The 18,067-nt window shown below is 39.3% G+C and overlaps 2 protein-coding genes across 5 annotated transcripts in view; one reads left to right on the top strand and one right to left on the bottom strand.

Moving 5' to 3' along the window:
- The window catches only part of cnksr2a (connector enhancer of kinase suppressor of Ras 2a), a 69,965-nt gene extending 59,361 nt beyond the window's left edge, over positions 1–10,604 (top strand). The window contains exon 24 of the mRNA XM_042399245.1: positions 6,679–10,604. Within this exon, the coding sequence (XP_042255179.1) occupies positions 6,679–6,726 (48 nt within the window). The 3' untranslated portion in view covers positions 6,727–10,604. The remainder of the gene's footprint in view (positions 1–6,678) is intronic.
- smpx (small muscle protein X-linked) lies at positions 1,750–16,572 on the bottom strand. 4 transcript variants are annotated; one of them, XM_042399249.1, is made up of 5 exons: positions 16,483–16,572; positions 10,627–10,686; positions 6,641–6,727; positions 6,135–6,287; positions 1,750–2,541 (listed from the first exon to the last, which is right to left on the bottom strand). In XM_042399249.1, the coding sequence occupies exons 2-4, from the start codon at positions 10,660–10,662 to the stop codon at positions 6,138–6,140; spliced, it is 273 nt and encodes a 90-aa protein (XP_042255183.1). In that variant the 5' UTR covers positions 10,663–10,686; positions 16,483–16,572; the 3' UTR covers positions 1,750–2,541; positions 6,135–6,137. The 4 variants fall into 4 exon arrangements, with proteins under 4 accessions (XP_042255183.1, XP_042255182.1, XP_042255184.1 ...); XM_042399248.1 differs by lacking the exon at positions 16,483–16,572 and adding an exon at positions 15,637–15,888; XM_042399250.1 differs by lacking the exon at positions 16,483–16,572 and adding an exon at positions 12,102–12,126.
- Between the last annotated feature and the right edge of the window lie 1,495 nt (positions 16,573–18,067).

The following is an 18,067-nucleotide window of genomic DNA, read 5'->3' as shown; positions in this document are numbered from 1 at the left end:
GCTAGAAATACTAAGTCAATCATTTTTTTCAACGAGTCATTATTAGCTTTGATGTCTGCCGCGTTGGCGTTGATTGACATCTTTGATTGACAGTTGCCTCATCTGCTGCTCTCCCCGGCTATGGGACTCGCACTGAGTCGGACTATTGTCACAATATTTTGGTAAGTTTAATGTTACTTGATAACGATACCTTACCTGTTAGCACAATTTAACTAAAGTGGCTGACGTTAGCCCAAGTGTGCGCCGCTTGGTTGGTTTGCCAACTTCCTGAAATGGAAATACAGAACGGCGGTGGGGGGTGGGGGTGCGAGTATATGACGTTAGACTGAGGAGCTCCAACCACTGTGGACCTTTAACAGATATTTGATTACTGAATAATGCTCATTTTGTCCCAAATGATGGGTCTTGCACCTGCATTACCCTTCAATAGTGTTATATCTTCAGATATAACATAAAAATGCCCACATACTTGGTTGTGAGAAGTCCTATCCATATCATACACAATCACTGCAATGGCTTCAACCACTTACCACAACAATTCTGGCTCTACAATGAGTAGTCACATTAGCGAACAATAGGCAAATGAAATGACAGCCCTGCACCTCAAACAATTATCAATTATTTTTAGATACTCAACACATCATATGCAATTGGCCACATATTTAACTATGGGATTCATAGGTTCACACTCCAAATAATTTCTGTATTGCAATCATCTATGCAAATATTTATTCAGATCTACTTATCCCAGCAGAGACATACTATAGAATTACAGAGTATGCTGACACTTTTACAAACGAAACTCATACTTACCTTGTCTAATTTCCAAAATAGTCCCCACAACGGCCATGTCCTCCTGGCTATCCTCCCTCATGTTTTACTCCGTTTGTCTATGACGGTTCTGTCCTTTGGCACTCCAGCGATTAGCCTGCAACTGGTTATTCTCTGCTTGAAGTACCACCCTAACGTTAGCTTGTTTAATGTCATTTTCACCACCTTGTTGGTTTTCTGGAGGTTTAAATTTGAAATTTACCATAACATACTCAACTTTACCGAGCAGTTAACTGGGTGAGTGATGTGTTTACTATGCTCTTGCCATCATCAGGGAAATGGGACGCCATATTGGTTTGACGCAAACGACACCAATTGGCTGAGCATGTTCCTTAACCAGACTCCTACCAATGATGTAGTGACGTTGCCTTCTGAGAATTATGGGAAGTAGCCGAAAGTAGAAAGTAAAAATGGCTTCATTCGTGTAAATGAGAGAGAGCGCACATGTTTCCATCGACCTGCACTAAACTAATTCTCAGAAATATGGAATAAAGCACGTCCCGCATCAGTTCAATATGGAACACGTCTTTTAGATTCCAAATACGGGACAATTCCGTATTTAACGGTGTTCCCAGTAAGCTAGCGTTCACTTCTGCACTCCTTATCTGGCTCCAAATGGAAAAAAATCTCTGAGCTTCAAACAAGCTCCAATGCAAACCAAAGGGTGACGTCACACCAACTATGTCCATCTTTTTATACAGTCACTGTTGGACAACAATGGGACCTCTATTGGACAGACAATAACGGACAATAAATTATATCAGGATCAGTGTTGGTTTTGGTCTTTTTATGGGATTTGTTGATAATAGCGAAAAATATAGAATATCATCAGACTTATCCTTTAACTCTAAAAGACATCGCTGTTCTCCTTTACTTTAATAGCAGATGCAACCAGTAATAAATTGAAGAGTTTGGTGATTATTTGAACCATCTTGATTTATTGCAGTATTTTCCTGAAGATAGCAGTTTCTGGGAATCATAACAATGAAACAACAAAAATATTATAATTTCAAAACCAAAAAAGAAGTACAGTTGAACTTATATCCTGTCACCTGTTGTGAACAACATTTAGAAATGAATAATTTAATAGAAAGCATCAGTATAAATCAGTGCTGAATAGTTTGAAAGTACGGAAAAGAAGTGTCTTCATGTTGTTCATCACAGAGTTAGAAGGGGAATCACAGTTTTTGCTTTTGTCAAGGTGGATTCCTTGAATTCATGTCGATTGTCAACAAATGTCCATCGGATTTAAGATATTGCTTTTGTTAAAACAACCTCTAAAGCAAAAGTAGCAAAGAATATCCCTTTATTGCAATCCAACTTGCTTACTTCTAAAAGTCCAAGTAAAGTGGAGGCTCACCTGCAGTAGGAAGAAGTCAGATTATCTTGCTTTATCTCTACAGTACTTTTTATTTAAATTATGATTTAAATTTGGATTTAGAGACAAAACAACATCAACTGACATGGTAAGATAAACTGTATTTAGTGTTTCAACCTGTTAGAGTACTGATTGAAAGAGAGTTTGTGGATGTCTGCTTCCCGGTAGTTTTATAGGCTGAATCTTGAACACTTCCTGCAGACGTTGGCTTCACAGAGAGCTGTTGCCGAACATGTTGGGATTGGACTGTAGTTTGCTATTCTTCGGTGGCAGTGGGCAAGTCTGTGTCTATGAAGATTATCTGCCTTCCTCTCTCCGCCTGGCTGGGGCTCCTAGAAGAAAAAAAGACAGACAAAGACACTGTGAGGGCTTTTCACCATCTGTGTTCAGCTTTTTTGGACCCGAGAGACACAGCAGGACTGGGACAAGGAGAGGGCCGGGTCACTGATGCAGACCTTCTGTTAAGAAATATAAGATCTGGTTCTCTCTGTTCTTATCTCTCTCTTGACCCTTTTCCTCCCCCTCTGTCTGCCACGTTTTCTGTTTATTTCTATCTCAAAGACTCAAGTTTTAGTCATACAAACACTTGTGCGAGGCATGCCTCCAGGCTTCAAGTTAAACATCAGTGCATGAGGCCAGCTATTGATATTACACTGAAGCCCAGTGGAAAAGACAAGAGGTTAACAGAGAAGCTAATAAAATGAGGCATAGGGTGCTCATTGGTTGCTGAGAAATCAATCATATTCCCATGCTAAATGATGTGTTAGTTAACTTAGCTGACCCTCCTAATTTGAAGCAGTTAAGCTAGCCTGCAGCTAAGTAGGTCCTCTGTATAATCAATATATATGGATTACATTGCCCTTTGTCTTAAATATTTCAGTTTTTTAGCTAATGATGGTTCAAAAATCTGCTTTTTAGCTCAAACATTAGCTTTGTACTACTGTATACTACCAGTATAATACTAATTTTCATGGTAAACTCTTGTTGCAGTTAGTGTACTTTTTTGTTTTGTACTAACAGGAAGTGATACTCTATGATCAAAAGCATGTGGACACCCTTGCTCACATACTTTTGTGTACTTTTGGTTTGGGGTTGGGTTTTCAGTTAAGGGAGAATTTTAATACTACGGTATAAAAACAAAATTTTAGACAGTGATGTGCCTCCAACTTTGTGGCAACAGTTTGAAGAAGGCTCTTTCCTGTTTCAACGTGACAAAGCCAGGTCCATAAAGAAAAAAAATTTCCCAATTTGGTGAGGAAGAACTTTACTGGCCTGTACAGAACAACACCGACTGCGAGCCAGGCCCTCAACAACAGTTCCCAGAGTGCAGATCCCTGCAACCAGGTTCCATAGTCTTATGGAAAGCCCCCACAGAGGAGTGATCGGGGCTCTTGATTAATGCTTATGGTTTTGGAATATGTTCAACAACAACATATGGGTGTATTAATGTAGTGTCTGCATAGTTTTGGCTATGTAGTGAAGAAAATAAGAGCTGATGGACAGAATAGCTATGCCAGTTAAACTCCCCTAAAAGAAAACAAAATGTTTTTCCAATTTTTAATGTTTTCTAAGATCTTCCTCAAGCTTTTTTTATTGTATTTTTTACAGCTGCTGCTTTTCCTTTGTGCACTGGATTGTGGGAAAAGCAGTATCCATTAAAAGCACACTCAAAAATCCAGCGCTTTAGTCTTCATACTCATTTTTTGTATTAAATTTCTAATTTTGTCACTTGTCTGGTGTGAACACACTCTTAACCTGCTTAAAATGAGTATGAACAGTTGTGTTATTTCTCTTTCCAGAGCAGCTCAGCCTGAGAGAAATGTGTCCATAACTAAAACTTCAATCATCAGCGTCTTCTTTTCTTTTTCCATCTCTGTCTCTCTCTCATTTATCTCCTACACAGCACTCCCACGTGGTTTGAGCAGGGCAGAACAACCACAGTGTTTGGATATTGTGGTTTTCGTGTCCCGCTGAGAAAGTCACAGCACAGACCTGCCCTTCAATGCACACACACACACACACACGTTTTTACTAAAACACACACACTCCTATAAAGTATAAATAGAGCCTGACTCAACCCCCTCCTGCCCACACACAGCGGCATCAACACACTCTGCTTGACCTAAACAAAGAAGCGCAGCCCACACTGACTCCCTGTGGCGAACTCCGACCACTGCATGTTATTATTGTAGAGATGAGACACTGATACCATCCAGTATCTGAAAGCATCATACTGCAACACAGATATAATGACACCGACATTGGCGTCTCATGGTTTGGTGTCTTTTATCTCATAAAATTTCAAACAGCTGTAATTCACCTAATATGCAGAGTTAAAAACATTTCTCTTTTTCATAAGTATCCCATCCCAAAGACATATAACTACAGATTTTAGTCAAGACAATAGGATTGGTGAAAGTGAACAAATATATGTCTCTTTTCACTCACTCACTGTGAACTTTGACCCTATGAAAAGTGTTAACACGGCTTAATTAGTAACAGCTCCTATTTAAATGGTTTATAACACACTATAATGTAGTTGTGAACAGATGTAAGTATTTAATAATGTATTTTACAACAACTCCTCCTGTGGGCACCCATAAGTGGAGGCTGGTGTTTAAACAGATGACTAATGACAATATAGTAAAACACAGTTGTAATGATATAAAACATATCTTCATTGGAGAAGTTCTAAGTGCAGACAAATACTGTACATTACTAAACACTTTCACAACTGTTTATAGTGTCTTATAAATCATTTATGAAATATTTGTATAATGCATATGAATGTTAAATAGGAAAATGACTTATGGCTTATTTTGGCCCCGTACTGTGAGTACAGTAGGTCCCGGCTTTAAACATGACCTGGACAGCTGGGGTTTTTCTAGTTTGCATGTCGTCCCAATGTCTGAGTGGTTTCCTCCCACAATCTAATGACATGCAGGTTGGGTGGATTTGAAACTCTGAAATGCTTGTAGACAACTTCATCTCCTAGAAGTTACATTTATACGCTACTAATTTGCAACAAATTAGCATATTTTAAAAGAAAACACATAATACCGCCCAGATGTGTGTTTACAACCTTTCTATTCTTAACTTTTATCAGTAACTCTGAACAAAAGCTACTCTCTGTGTACTGTGTACATGTGGACCCGTGTTTGTAGAGTACTGTTTTAATATACATGGATTTGCATCATTCACAAAGAACCAGTGACTCAAATTGTAAACTGAGCTCTGTGCCTCTGTAGTTTGGTTCTGATTTGCATTTTTCTCTTTGGACTCTTTAAGCCCGAGGTGTCAGCACTGGACAACACTCAACAGAGTCGTGGCTCAAAATTCCAATTAAGCTGTTATCATCGATGGATCAGCGGTGTGTCCAGATACCGACGATGATAAATACACAAATTACCTTAGGATTAGTTTGCACCTGTACAATCTAATGCAATCCAAACAGTGGTGGAAAAAATCCTACCTTTGTAAAGGTTATGATGTTCACTTTTCTAACAAGTTAAATGTGTCAATTTTTTTTAAAAAAAGGACAAACAAAAGATCATCAAACTCTTTGCAGTTTGTTTTTCCTGAATGGATCCTCATTAAAACCACAAAAAATACTTTTTTAATTGTTTTATCACCTTGATTCTTCTTGACTTTGCCTAATTTTTATGAGAATTGCTTATAAACATGATCAAAACAATGCATTTCTTCTGTTTAGGGACTCCATTGTGGTTAAATACAATGGATTTTCACATTATGTAAAGTATGTGATTGGTGTTGACAGAACTTTCTATGCAGGAATCCCAATTCCCAAATAAGTCTATTTGAAATTCTGTTATTAGAGCTTTATAACAGCTGTCGATAACTCATTGACCCCCAAAGAAAAAAAAAAACCCAAATGATGTGGAAAACGAGATTCATGACCACCGACCTGTTAATCCTTGGTGACCCATCGTAGTTCGCTCTTGACGTTCTGCAGCTCTGATAGGTTAACGGCAGGCCCAGGCAGTTTCACCGCACCCGGCAACGCCTTCTTTTCCTCCGGCGTCTGGGGAGCATCCCTCTGCTGCTCTGGCGAATGAGCCTGAGGAAAAAATAAATAAAATAAAATCAGAATACAAATAGAGGTAGATACTGTCATGGAGCTGCATGTGTCACCAAATATGTCTTTAGAATACAATGTGTACAATGTGCATCATGGTTCTTTAAATTATCTCTCTACACTAAATATTATACATCGAGGAGGGTATTTAGTGTATGTGTGTGTGCTTTTTAGCTGCTTGAAAACATTACTTGCAATTACAAGTTACTCCATTAAAACTTATGAATATTAACAAAGTAAAATAGTGCAAAGTAAATGAGTTTGCATACAAATAATGTATATTTTATAAATCTATAGAAACTGTATAAGTGTGTGTGTCTGCTGTGTTTTCTCACCTCCTCTGTGTCTACTGTCTCCTCTCTCCTCTTGACAGGATGTCCCGCCCCTGGACGCAGAGCTCCCATCGGGATGTTCAAATTAGCCTGACGGACAGCAAGACTAGCCAATGAGATACTTTCAACACTTACACAAATAAAGTTTCCTGTCTCTGCGTCTGTGCATGTGCGTGTGTCTGTGCGTGTGTATACTCATGCTATTTCTTAAAAACCTCTTGTTTTGATTATCACCATTACTTCCCGGTATCATCGTATCCCTAAAAGGGACTTGTGTCTTTATGAAAATAGGGACACACACACACACACCCACACACCCACACACACACACACACACACACACACACGCAAATAAATACACTCACAGAGCTCAGAGATCTGCCTGCTAACTTGATGTTCTAATGCTGCCTGCCCTGAAGCCCTGTCACTTGGATTTGATTTGTGTTTTGTATTGTACTGTACTGTAATGTATTGTATATATGCTCATATTGTACAGCTGTACAGAGAGGGAGTGTGGTGTGTGTGTTACTGAGGATTCTGGCTGTTGTTTCATGAGAGAGTTTTATTTTTTTTTCCCCCAGAAGATTAAAGTTAGAAGGTTAGAAGGAAAGTTCTGGAAAAAAAAAAAAAATCACCTCATTCACAGCATGTTTGCTAAGATTTGTATCACTGTAACGTTGCTTTGGCTGGGATTGTTTACTGTCTTACGCTTAGTGTGCTCACACTCATCCTCTGACATTTCAACAGGCGCAACCAAAGATTATTGTAAAGGAATATTTCATCCTAAATTGAAAATTCAATCATTATACTCACCCGTATGTCTGTTCAAATCCAATTAACACACCAAAAAAAGCCCCTGAACTCTTAAGTCCATCTCAGTCTCCCCCCACATTATTAAAGGGTTATTACAACTTGTGTTGCCATTGGTTTTACTGGTTATCACAAGCAGTCAGAAAGCCACAAAGGTTAATCAAATTTATTTCCATAAGGATAATCAAATGTATTTCCATAAGAAAATTAAAAAGATGTAATTAAAACTATCGTAAACATTCAGGTCAACTGACAGCCCAACCTCTCAACTCCTGGGTTTATTAGGAGCATTGTGGCTGCACTCACTTGTAGTTTTATCTCCAAATAAAGTGGTTTAGATGATCTGAATAAACTGGTCACTGGTTTACAACCTGTGTCATCTTCTGACCGCTTGTGTTTGTTGCCCCGTTTGACAGATTTTTAGCAGCGTTGCCACAATCTCAGCAGTTACTTTGGTGATTTTATAAACAGTTGAACTGATTGCCAGAGCTACAAAAATGAGGCTCAAGTTGTAATAAGCATTCCTTCAAAGGATCATGCCAGTGTATTTGCGAGTTTTAGTTCTTTAAAGGGGCATTCCAGCGATTTAGTAGTGCACTTACACACCATAAAGTTAGGAGACTCACAAGAGAGAGGGGGTTAAAGCTTCCCTAACCCTACATTTCCCATAATGCAAGTGGATTTTCAAGATTCTGATATGACTGAAAAGCAATAGATGCCTGGCTGAAACAATAAAAGATGTACATTCAAATTCCTCACATCACCATGGTTTAGCTGCTATGTAAAGTATATGTGATTTGCATTCTTCTAAAAAATATTTCCAAACAGCGCACAGTGTTTTATAGCCAAACAAACTGCATCGAGGGCCTAAATATCTGGTATTATTTATCATATTCATCTTCACTCCTCTCACCAGTAATGCACACGCCCGGTTAGACTCTCTTGTTGTGTGTATATTTTACTGCCAGAGCAATGTCAGTGAAAAGTAGGTGTTAGAGTGGTAAATATTGGACTTTGGCACCCGTACTGGAAACACTGGTTACAAAATGTCTCAGTGGTGCTTCTCAAACTGTTTGGATGAATTGAATGGGCTCTTTATGCTTGCTTTTTGGGGGCTATAAAAAGATGACTATTAATCTGGTGGAGGCTGAGATGGAACAGAAGAGTCTAACTGGTCAGCCAGTCCTACCAGAGGTTTTGAGTGACATGAGGGTTGAGAAAAAAAAAGTTTATTTGGAAGGTGAACTAATCCTTTAAGCTCGCCTCTTGAGTAAACTTGCTTTAAGTGTTGTGTGAACATGTGGGGAAAGGCTAGATAAGGGGGGGAGGCTCCAGACATTTAGGAGCAACAGGGCGTGAAAAAAAAACAACCAAACCTTTCAATCAGGCTTTTATCCAAGATTCAAGTGTTGAAAAGCGTTTCCTCTGCCGCAGTGTCCTTGAGCAAGACACTTAATCCCTACGTGTATTTAGTTAAGCAAGCAGATGATTTATTCTGCTTACTCGTTGGCCTAGATGTGATATTACCAACTCATGGCCAAACAGCTTTAATGTACTTGTGCAGTACATTTGCCAATTCTAACAGCCACTCTGGCTGCGACTCAACAATGTCAGTCTGGCACCTGTTTCCTATTTTATAGCGATGTCTAATTTAAAAGGGGATCTATAGGAGCCATAAGCCTCTGTGGCCAACAGTGGAATCAATTTTTTTTGTTCTGCACAGGCCAACGATAGAGGACCATACTGGTGTTTGTGCAAGTTTTAGTCCAAATTAGATATATTTGTTTTGGCTAATTTCCTGCTTTCCAGCCAACAATTGCACTAGTTTCCATTTATTTAAGTAAACTATGAGAAGCAAACTGCAAAGACGTAATTCTAAATCAGAAAAGGTAATGCACTAATGCACTTTTGTTGCTTCTTTAAGGGTCTTAGTTGTACTATCGCTGCATGTCAGTGTGATCATAATGAAAATCCTCACTCATGGTGTGTTCAAGAAGGCTCCAACACCCAATAATTGAGAATTGGCTGCCAAATCTTTAAATTAATCCTTATGTTTGTGCTACTGTATGTTGTAAGAAAATCAAACCCATGATACAAACAATAAGGAAACACGGACATTGTGAATTGTATCATGTAAATTCGGTCAATTTTCGGCTGAAATTCAGCAGCCGACTCTCTAGTTTTGGGATTTTCCGGGCTGTTGTAAATACAACACTGACAAAAAAAAGATCCCGTTTGAAACTGCATTACCACACTACAATAACATACTGATTTTCATGGTGTAGTGATTAAAAGAAAACTAATACCTGTCTGGAAAAACAATCCCTTCTTAAAAAGATATGGTACATTTTTAAAAATGTTAAAGGATAGAAGTCATTTTTTAATTATTGTAATAATAGTTTGTAATGACATTCGATGTGCAAAGCCACTGGCATGGTGATTTAAAGAAAGCTTTTTTTTTTTCTTTTTGTTGAAAATGTTTTTACTGTGAAGCTGTTCTGCTGGTCTTTGCGATTAACTTAAATGTACGACAGAGTGCCGAGACTGATTCTTTGACTATCTGCCGCAAGTGTCGGAACTAAAAAACCTCATGTTTGTTTTGTACCGGTAATTTCAAAATCCGCTGTCCTGATGCCTAACTCATGGTTAGACAAGAAAATGAGCACAAGGTGAAGAGAGACGACGGACAAAACCCTCTCTGACATGCACACGCAAAGCCATTAACACACACACACACACACACACACACGACACACACACATTTACAAATACAGACGGCTCCTGCATCCTTTGCCTCGCTAAAAACTCTGCACTAATAAAGCCTTGATACTGTATATGCACAGTCTGAACTGTAAAGTAAAGAACTGTATTTGCCTTTGCCAATAAATACTTAAATGTGCCATGTGGAGTCTTTATTTTAAAGAGGAGGGAAGGTTGTTATGCCGTTTATAAGATGCTTTTATCCGATTTTATCCATGCAGAGAAGAAATCAAACCCATGCAGTGTTATTGCCTAGTTGTGCCCACAGCAAGATCATGGACAAGATGTTTTGAAAGTAGTAAAGGGTTTTACAGAATTCTGCCTTCAACAAAGTTACACACACACACATTCACACTCTGCACAACTACACCCACCAATGCAAACACTTTATTGTGCACACACAGAGGAAATTCTTTTACCTGAAGGGCCTTAACGTTGGACGATGGTTTGGACATAATCGCCCCGGTAAGTCCACTGACCTGGAGGAAGCACAGATCACAGACATTCAGCTGTGTGTGTGAGAGAGAGTGTGTGTGTGTGTGTGTGTGTATGTGTGCACGTTGGGGGACACTGCCACTCTGTTTCTGTGGGTTTTCAAGGCCCGGGATAGCATTTCAGTTGCTTAGCGACTCTTACAGAGAGAGGCAGGTAGAGGAACTGTTCTCTGAATCATTCATGAGAGGGACACAGAGGGACAGCAGGGAAATGACAAAATAAAAGTGTAACAGCAATTGTGTGTGTGTGTGTGTGCGAGAGAGAGAAAACACTTGAATTAAATATGGTGATGTATAGGTGTACGGCAGGATAAGTGGGAAATGTGACTCTAAATGCTTTCCACCTTCCTTTATTGACATTCGTTCCCTCTGAGCAGGAACAGCAGCAACAGGATCTAAATTGGCTTATCGATCACACCGACTGGCCTCAGTTCAAATCTCGACAAATGAGCTTGTCCTTCCAAAAAAAACATCACTGCAGGTCATAAATTCAGCTGCCAAAAACGACCTATAGTTACGGCTAGATAGTTGGTTAGATGGAAAAAAGTAGCAAAAGCTGCAGGAAACCGCTGTTCATTTCCTGTTTTCAACCGTGAGTGTCAGTTATTTTTTAACAGTGACTTGTAATGATTTTGGAAAGCGGCGTATTACGCTCAAATGGATCATTCTGGAGTGCAGGTACAAACGATTTATGTGCTGGTTTAATTTGGAGGACTTGTTGGAACAAATCCTCCAAAAATCTGCTATTATAAGATCATTTCAAGTTAAACATTGTTAGACAGAGCAAAAATTTACAGTTATTTATCATTATAAATACTGTATTTAGTGCTATATTTTTATGATTTATGATGTCAACAAATCCAATGAAGACCAAAACCGACAATGTGTTAGTCCATCTCTTCCCTAACTTGTCTGCAGCATCCATTCATGAAGCCAACTCATTCCTACTGAATATGTAAATCTTTAAAAATGGGTCACAAATATATAGTTTCATCTCTATAAAAGGCTCACTAATTTGCTTAACCAGCTAGCTTTTAGCAAATGTTAAAGGTATACTATGCAGGATTTGTCAGTCGGTGTTTGTAAACATGCAGCATTCAAAGTTGGCCCCTCCTCCCTGGCTCAACTAGCAAAAGAGAGAGAGCAGTGTGGGTCGAGTGAGCTAGAGAGTGACTGAAGAGAGGGAGTGGCAGTAACAAGAACAAAGCCGTGAATCAGATAAATAAAACGTTATTTTCTGATTGTTGCACAAATAAACACGCCCACACCTCTGCACAACCCTGCAGGACGGTGTCGCATTGCTGGATTTTGTGTGAATGAAGCTTCATCCTGTCCGCTGCGGCCTCTCTGCTCTGCATGTGTGTAACTCAGCCCCGCCCTCGGTCAACAGACACACAGACCTGCAGCTCCTTATATATCCATGACACAGAGAGCAAAGACGGAGACAGCGATGTAATCTGGTCGCTACACTACCAGTCCTGACCTCACACCCTGCACGTTGTTATTGGCTGCTGGCTACATGCCCAGAAGCTTCCTGAACACAGCAAAATAATAAGAAAATACAGGCAGAGGGCAGAGTCTGCAGATAAATACACCAGCACACACTTCTAGTGGGTCATAAGTGATGATTGAGAGGCATCACTTTTGTAATTTTGTTGTGAATCTATTCCTTGTTTTTTTTAGGAAAATCTTGCATAGTATACCTTTAACCAAACAGGAGTAAATAATGCCTTTTTCTGTGGCATTATACCATGTGCTAGTGATAAAATTTGGTTTTGGTCAAGTCATGGGATTTGTTTACAATAAGAAAGATATACTCATGTCTGAAATCACTTCCTCGTTCACTAATGCTCGTTATATCATTTACAATCAATGGTTTACTGTATAATGAGCAGCTGTAATTTAACAGGTGAGGACACTAACTTTTTAGCACAATATGTAGCCATCAGCTGCTATTAAGCTAACGGTATTCGGTGCTACCGTTAGCTTAATATTGGCTAGTTAGCCACAGTTGATAAAATCTTAAAGCAACAGTTGTCATTTCAGCTGGTTAGAAATGTGAAGCCTGTTTTTGTTTTTGAAATCAAGAACCCATTCTTTCAAAAAAAATTTTAAAATGTTTAGTGGTAAATGTTAAATCTGCCACCATTATCATTGTAAACGACATACTGTTGCACAAAAATGGAAATCTAAACAGCTGTGGTTAAGGGAACAATCAATTGAGAAGGTTTCTGATAAAATAAAATAAAAGATTTCCTAATTTCCTGTAAATCCCTCACTGTGTGCCCACCCTTCCTCATTTCCTCTCTGTCTCTTTTCAGTTATTCTCTACTCTATCTTCTGCCACTTCACAGATCAACACTGACCCAAGTGGCTTCTAATCGTAGAAGTTTCCATGGCCTATTTAGCTTATCTACCACTCGCTCAGAGCGAGTGAGTGGAGGACCAGAGAAACAGAGTGTGCCTCCCTAAGGCTCTGCGGCTGCTGCATTCAGTGGCAGCGCTTAGATACTGTTTCCAAGGTGCTGTTTGTGCAACAACATACAGTAAGGGCTTTGCTGTCCTTGACATGAAAGCAAAAGCCTGGACACCACACTGCACAACCACAGACATGCACACACAGGCTCATGCATACGCACAACGTGATGATATTTATGTTGGCCATGAGTAGCAGCTGCCCCCCCCCTGACGCCACACTGCAAAGCCTGACAAGCCCTTTCACTTTCACACACACACACACTCTGTCACACACACACAAACACACACACACACAGACGCTACGGAAGCCAAGAACGGCCGTGCTTGCATTTTTTTTTTTTTTAATATCAATATCTGTCACGAGATCAAAAGTTAATTATTTCGTTATCTCGAGAAAACGAGCTTTGTTATCGCGAGATAGCAAGATAATCAACACCTTATCATGAGAAAACAAAAGGTCGTTTCCTCTTATTACTTATAATGTTTATCAGAGATCAGGAGCGCCATGCCAGCGTGTGTAGATGGCATCTTGACAACAGTAGCAACCAATTTAAGCTGAAAATGTCAGATCATTACGTACCCATTGTTATTGACACCACTTTTATCATCTGTGTCATGGCTAAAAGGCAGGTTGATTATAATATGATGGGATGTTTCGAGCAGGAGAAGTAGCAAACAAAACCTTTCAAGCATTTTCATTCTATCAGACTTAATAAGAGAAAGGAAAGTGGGTTGGCGATAGGGAATAAGAACAAACATTATTTGAACCCATGTCATTAAGAGCCACCTGTAGGTTTCTTGAGCTTTATCTAAATAGTTGAGCTCTCCATGTGCGGGAGCTCCACCCGTGATAAATCTTGTGATGAATTATCTCGAGAAATCCGCCTTTTGTTTTCTCAAGATAACGAGATCATCAACCCATTATCACCAGAAAACAAAAGGTCATTTCCTCTTATTACTTATAATGTTTATCAGAGATCAGGAGTGCTATGCCAGCATGCAAAGATGGCGTCTTGACAACAGTAGCAACTGATTTAAACAGAAAATGTCAGATCATTAAAAGCCACCTGTAACATTCACGTGCTTGTTCTAAATAGTAGAGCTATCCATGTGAGGGAAACAACTCGAGATAATGAGATAAACTAACTTGTGATCTCAAGATAACGACATTCAAAACAACAATTGCAAGCATGGCCGTTCTCGGCTTCCGTACAAACACAACTATTCCACTTATTCCACTATACTTTCAACTATTCAAATTTCCAAATGTTGAAACCTTTTAAATCTCTGTGCAGATGACCTTACAAAAATGCTCTTTGACGTGCATTGTGTCTGTGGGTGTGTGAACGAGTGTGTGCAGGCATCAGTGCGTGAAGTTATTACTGTACTTCAGGAACATCAACAAGAGGACATGTTTAGAGAGCTGAAGCTGCATGTACAGTATGGAAAAAAATGCATGAGTAAAAAAAAAAGATATTTGCTCCTTTGTTGATCAATTAGCTTAAAGGATAATAAGATTGGGAATATTTTATATTCTTTTTAGCAAATCAGCAAATCTCAATCACACTAACACGTACTTTCTATTATGCTAAAGTCTGATATAGCCTAGCTTATTTCTCTGTGCCATCGACCTCCATTGTCGTCCATTGTTGTCAACTGTTCCACTGTTCAGTTATTACCATTAACATGACACAACACAGCACAACAAAACTCTATGATTGTCGACCTCTTTTTAAAGCAATATTCTGATGTTTAGGGGAGAATGTTTATCCACTTTGTTGCCAAGAGAAACTAGAGCCAGCAGCCGATTAGCTTAGCTTAGCATAAAGACTGGAAACAAAGATAAACAGCTAGCCTAGCTCTGTACAAAGGTTAAAATAAATTTTAAAAAACAGCACCGCTAAAGTTCACCATGTTATATTTTGGTTGTTTAATTTGTGCAAAAACTTAAATTTAAAAATAAGACGTTATGGTTTTAAAGGGGATCATGTGCAGAAATATAGCTAGTTTTTATGCTAAGCTAAGCTAACTGTTTCCTGGATTTGGCTTTATGTTCAGTGTACAAGTCAATCTTCTCATCTAAGAAAGGGAATAAGCACACAGGGAAGCTTTAAAATACTGCTGAGATGGGCTGACACATTTTTGATTTGTTGACAAACAGTAAAAATTACAGAATAATGCCAACTTCACAAGTTATTATATTATATATTATATTATTATATTTGTTGAAAAAGGACTAAATCGGTGTTTTATGGTATAAATTTGTAAAAATATGGACACAAATAGTTTTCAGCTAAACATTGCATGGTCCTGCAATTTATCTTATATTTAACTTCCACACTGCTCCATTAAAAAACTACAAAATGCTGAATGGATATTACATTAAAGGTCTAAATCTACCTGCCAATCAAACACACAGCACCTTGAAAACACATAAGCAAAGCAAATGTAACTTACCTGTTGATGGCACAGTACTGTATCGTCTAATGGTCGATTCTATACTCTTGGACCTCTCTGGTTTGTTCACTTAAACTTTCGATCTATCTCTCATACATTCGTTTCCTCTCGACTCTCCATCTCTTTCTTTTTTCTTTCTCTTTTCTTCTTCTCCCCACCCTCTCTCTCTCTCTCTTTCTCCCTGCCTCTAAGTGGTAGAAGGATTCCTCTCATATCTGGGATTTGTTCTCACTATATATAGAAGAGTGATACACAGAAGGGACCTGCTTTCTATCCACACACACGCACACACACACACACACACACACACATACACACACTTTCAGGCACACATGGACACACACAGAGACGGACCAAAACATAGCCAAACAGGAGCACAGGGCACTTGAATCTCCCTAACTTCAACATCTTTTTTAAGGTTTTTGAGCTATAATTAACGTAAAAATGTTCTGATGACTGAAATAATTTAACAATAAAACCAAACTTCATTCAAAAAAATGGAAAAGTTATGTAAGTAAACTCTTAGCTAAAGATACTTACAAATGTTAGTGATATTCACATGCACATATCTGACATATATAGTAATTTTTTTGCTTGCAGTCCTGAAAAAAACCCTTCCTAATTTAAGTGACTAAAATGGCACTGCCCTATTTCTGATCTGACACTCATTCAAACATGCTCACACGCTCATACGCAGTGAAGTAGTTATGCTGGTATATCTACATTTATACGCAGATGCACAAGCACAAGCCCAGACGGGAACTGTGATCTCACAGAGTTAAAGGTGTGTGTGTGTGTGTGTGTGTGAATGTGTGTGTGTGTGTGTGTGTGTGTCTGCTCTCTTACCTCCTGGCGTGTGTGTCTGCTCTGCCCTGCCTGCGCTCTCTCTGAGGTCCTCTTCAGCTACCTGACCTGTTTCCGCTCGTCCTGATTGGCTCGGAGAGACACGAAACTCCCTGAGTGGAACCCGACCCAGCGTTAAAAAAGTAGAATGAGTTTTAAGCCTATGTGTGTGTGTGTGTGTGTGTGTGTGTGTGTGTGTGTACCTTTCTACGCATGTGTTCATCTGTTCATCATCTCATCTGTTTTTATATATTTGAAGTCCTTCAGGAGTGTGTGTGTGTGTGTGTGTGTGTAGATTCCACCTACCTTTCTCTCAGGATTTTACTGAACTTTTCCTCAAATTAAGCTTTCCACCTTCATTGCATCCAAACACAGTGAACCCTTTTCTGTCTCTACTTCTAGTTGACTGTGTGCCCAGGTAGTAAAATAAAGCAACTCAGACTGTAGGCTTGTTATATATTTCAGACTATGCAAATACAACCCACGCATACACTGGTCTTACCTGTTGGCGAGGACAACCCTGGCCTATTACAGATAAACACCTTCATCTCTGAATGTGTTTATTGTATTTCTTTTACATCATGTACCTGTATGTCATGGAACAGTTTCTTCAATGGGTAGTTGAAGTTTTGTAATAAGCCTGGTCCGGAAATAACAACATGTGAAGGTTGAAACTGCACTACTGTGTAGCTGCTCTGCAGGTCTGTGGGTGTTCTAGCATGAGATAATATGCCTGATTGTTTTGCACACTTCCTCAGGATATGCAGATGTGGATGAAGTTTTGACATCTCTTGGCTCTATGGGCATGGCTGGATTACCAATCTGGGAAAGGAGCGACTGCCTCTTGGCCCCAAATCCCCAGCAGCCCTAAAGGTCCCAGGATGGCTGTGTAACATTTAGTGTGTGGACATTTGAGTAAATGCAAATTTCTTTGGTAATACACACCACTAAAGCCAAAATATGTACTAAAATGTCAAAGGGCTTGAGGTGGCTTGTGCATTTTTACCAAATTTTGGGGCGCTGTGTTGAAAACTTAAAAAAACTATATTATTTCAGTTAACGTTGTGCTTAAGTGGTGCAAATTTACGTTTAATTAAATCACCACAAATCACCTGATCCACAGCAAACCTGCAGTTTGTGTAATCTGCTGTGTACACTGTACCGTACATGATGAGCATTTAAAGATTGTTGGATACACACACACTATATGCTGAGACTGGGAAGGGGCCCACTGCTGCGGGCCCCCCCAGATGGATTTACCCGGCCCTGCCATAGGAAAAGACAGACTTATGACCTCAGTGAGGACAATGAGACCATTTTAGCCTGATTGCACTTCTTCAAAGAGCTTTTTAGGACTAGAAGTTTAAGTTTGGGACAGCTCAGGTAGGTGTGCGTTAGCCGTAGGTTTGGGGCAAGGACCGAGATAGTAATTTAAATGAGGTAATAATGACTAATGCATGATGAGGCTAGTCAAATGAGTGATGAGTCCACCCTCTGATGTTTTCATCAGAGGTCAGATAATAGTTTTCACTGTCTGACAGTTTGTCTCTCTTGTCCGCAGGCAGCTGTTGAGTTGGCAGGAAATGAG

Source organism: Thunnus maccoyii, chromosome 21 (genome assembly GCF_910596095.1).
Source record: "Thunnus maccoyii chromosome 21, fThuMac1.1, whole genome shotgun sequence".
In the NCBI taxonomy this organism is placed as follows: Eukaryota; Metazoa; Chordata; class Actinopteri; order Scombriformes; family Scombridae; genus Thunnus; species Thunnus maccoyii.
The sequence above is the reverse complement of the archived record's forward strand: the minus strand, read 5'-3'. Positions and strand labels throughout refer to the sequence as shown.

Coding starts and splice junctions, on each gene's coding strand:
- smpx (XM_042399247.1), bottom strand. Junction 6,728..10,626: donor CCAACGTTAAGGCCCTTCAG/GTAAAAGAATTT, acceptor GCTGTCCGTCAG/GCTAATTTGAACATCCCGAT. Junction 6,288..6,640: donor AGACAGTAGACACAGAGGAG/GTGAGAAAACAC, acceptor TTTTTTCCTCAG/GCTCATTCGCCAGAGCAGCA.